General features: G+C 54.1%; 1 protein-coding gene across 1 annotated transcript in view; it reads right to left on the bottom strand.

Moving 5' to 3' along the window:
- Window positions 1-223, bottom strand: part of LOC115296184 (histone H2B type 1-M) — a 37,592-nt gene extending 37,369 nt beyond the window's left edge. The window contains exon 1 of the mRNA XM_029944674.1: window positions 16-223. Coding sequence (XP_029800534.1) covers window positions 16-199 — 184 coding nt within the window. The 5' untranslated portion in view covers window positions 200-223. The remainder of the gene's footprint in view (window positions 1-15) is intronic.
- Between the last annotated feature and the right edge of the window lie 1,216 nt (window positions 224-1,439).

Below are 1,439 nucleotides of genomic sequence, written 5' to 3'. Positions count from 1 at the left end.
CGAACGAGTTCATGATGCCCATGGCCTTGGACGAGATGCCGGTGTCGGGGTGCACCTGCTTCAGCACCTTGTACACGTACACCGAGTAGCTCTCCTTGCGGCTGCGCTTGCGCTTCTTGCCGTCCTTCTTCTGCGCCTTGGTCACCGCCTTCTTGGAGCCCTTCTTCGGCGCCGGAGCGGACTTGGTGGGTTCAGGCATCTTGACGTTAAGTTGGAATGCTGTAGCTAAGAGCTGAGAAAATCGCAGCACCAAAGCCGCGTTTATTTATAGATGCGGTATTCAAATGAGGTTAGTAAGATTTCCTTTGCGATTGGATTAATTGTACTGTGTCGTCACAAATGCGGATGTAATAGATTCCTGCAGGTCAAGCTTTTCATTGGCTGTTTCCTTACTTTGCTCCGAACCAATCAGAAGGTCTAGAGTAGGCTGCCCAACGCTACTATAAATAAGCGGGTTAAAGGACTTGCGCTGTAGATTTCAGAGTGAAACTTTTGTAGTGACTATCCTAGCTTTCGGTTTCCGGGTATAGACCACTCCCTGCTGGCTAGTAAGGTTTCCTGCATGGATCCTGGGGTCTGCACCAGTGTATACGGCGGTTGTGATGTCCTACTTAAATGCTGGATGAATGGCAGTTGAGAAGCCCCCAGCAAGCCTAATCGATTTAGCAACCAGGGACTTTAATGGGCTGGGGTGCCCGACCAGCCTGGCTATTGAAACAGCGTTAAGGTGTATATCTCGGAAAACAAGCCCTGAAAGATGCAGCGCTGCTCGAATTTAGTAGTTCCTATGTGTTGTGGGGCATTACCAAAAAACTACGTTAAGAATTTCGGGTTTGGGGCGGGCATAGGACACTTCAGAAACGAAATATGGGGGAACTAGACCAGGGAGTTCACGGCGGAAGGCTAGCCGGCAGCAACCTCTGTTCCAGAAGTCCCGCCCTTGCGCGACTGCGCCCTCGCTCCCGCCACGCCCCCTCCGCATACAGTGCAACAGCTCTTTGCTTGAGGTCTGTGGGTGGCTCTGAAAAGAGCCTTTGGGTTGTGTTGGGCTTCGCAGCAGTAGGCCAAAGAAACTTATTTCTTCTTCGCTGCCTTCTTTGGCTTGGCTGCCTTGGGCTTGGCGGTCTTTGGCTTAGCCGCCTTGGGCTTCACAGCTTTGGCTTTTGAAGGGCTCTTGGGCGCCTTCTTGGCCTTGGCTGTTTTCGCTTTTTTCGGACTTTTTGCCTTTTTGGCTCCTGCAGCCGCCGCGGGCTTCTTCGCCTTCTTCGGGGTCTTCTTGACGCTCTTCTTGGGGGTGCTGGCCCCCGCGGCCTTCTTGGGTTTCTTGGCCGCCCCGGCAGCCTTCTTGGGCTTGGCCGCGCCCGCCTTCTTGGCCTTGGGCTTGGCCTCGCCGGAGGCCGCCTTCTTGTTGAGCTTGAACGAGCCCGAGGCGCCGGTGC

This window comes from Suricata suricatta, chromosome 7 (assembly GCF_006229205.1).
Source record: "Suricata suricatta isolate VVHF042 chromosome 7, meerkat_22Aug2017_6uvM2_HiC, whole genome shotgun sequence".
Taxonomy (NCBI): Eukaryota; Metazoa; Chordata; class Mammalia; order Carnivora; family Herpestidae; genus Suricata; species Suricata suricatta.
This window is presented reverse-complemented; position numbering and strand designations above follow the sequence as displayed.